The sequence below is a fragment of the Acanthamoeba castellanii genome (genome assembly GCF_000313135.1).
Source record: "Acanthamoeba castellanii str. Neff unplaced genomic scaffold scf7180000082923, whole genome shotgun sequence".
Lineage (NCBI taxonomy): Eukaryota > Discosea > Longamoebia > Acanthamoebidae > Acanthamoeba > Acanthamoeba castellanii.
The window spans coordinates 1-1,215 of NW_004457336.1; the positions used below are offsets into that span (position 1 = coordinate 1).

General features: G+C 57.5%; 1 protein-coding gene across 1 annotated transcript; it reads left to right on the top strand.

Annotated features, from left to right (window-relative positions):
* Window positions 1-104: 104 nt before the first annotated feature.
* ACA1_002090 (uncharacterized protein) lies at window positions 105-499 on the top strand (the record flags this gene model as incomplete). Its single annotated transcript, XM_004335702.1, has 2 exons — window positions 105-333; window positions 426-499. The coding sequence occupies 2 exons, from the start codon at window positions 105-107 to the stop codon at window positions 497-499; spliced, it is 303 nt and encodes a 100-aa protein (XP_004335750.1).
* Between the last annotated feature and the right edge of the window lie 716 nt (window positions 500-1,215).

A 1,215-nucleotide genomic window follows, 5' to 3' on the forward strand; every position in this document is an offset into this window, starting at 1 on the left:
TGGCTTCAGCACAGTCAACCATTAAAGGACGCACCGCGCAGCAACACCACACCGACGTACGTCCGAGACTAGACTCCACCGAGGTAGGTATATAACCCAGGCCCATGGCGTACAGAGGCCTCTTCGTCTCGCTGGTGGACTCAGTGCTTCGAGCCAACGACCCCGAGAAGCAGAAGCTCTTCTTCGTGACCTACCCGCAGTACGGCACACCGTACGACTTGCTCAACACCCTGCAGGAGTCGCTGAAGGCCAAGGAACACAAGGACGATGGCCCCGCCTTCATGAACCTGGTGGGCGCCTTCCTTCAACGATGGGTCGAAAACTGCCCCGACGGTACTATTACTTCTGCCCACTCACAGCCCAAGCTGGGTGTTGTTCGTTCATTGCATCGATCGATCTCACCGTGATTGCTTCGCACCCCACAGACTTTGAGAACGACAAGAGGCTCGGGGAGGACCTGCTCAGCTTCGCCCGAGAGAAGCTTAGCGCCGGCCTTTGACCGAACGCTGCTGAAGGGGGTGCTCACCACAGCCGCGTCTTGCTTGGCCGCGCGTGGAGTCGGCCCAGCAACGCACTGCAGCCATGACGCCAGAATTTGCCATAAAAACGTACGTAAGCCAAATTCCTAATAAAGGTCGCCCACCAGGGTTTGGTCGCAAACGGCGAAACGGCGTATGATCAACTGAAATGCGAGCGAGGGGCCAAGGGTGGACGCACGCGAAGGTACTTGAGCTTGAGGTGGTTCGTAATGCCGAGTTGACATCGCCTGCTATTTGACGCTCATCGACTGGAGGTACGTACAAGCTTGTCCGCCCCCCCCCCCCTCCTCCGCCACACACCGCCACATCTCCGTCTCACTGGGTTATCTCTCCCGTGCCAGGTACTTCTCCGCGATTCGAGCTACCGAGCTCTTCGACAACGCCTGGCAGAAACCCAACAAGAACGAGCTCGCCCCCAATATCACCGCGCTCGCTCAGAGGTAGCCATTAACGTCATCCCCTCGGGTGGATTAGCCATTTTTGTGCTGAAGTGCCCGATATGGTTATGGGTGCTTCGGCAGGTTCAACACCATATGCCTGTGGCTCGCCGCGTGGGTGATTGATAGCTACGAGCGCAATGCCCACACCGCCGTGGTGGAGAAGATCATAGAAGTACTCAAGGTATCCAAGGAGACTTCCGGCGCGGCGCCTGCAATAGCAACTAACCAACATGACC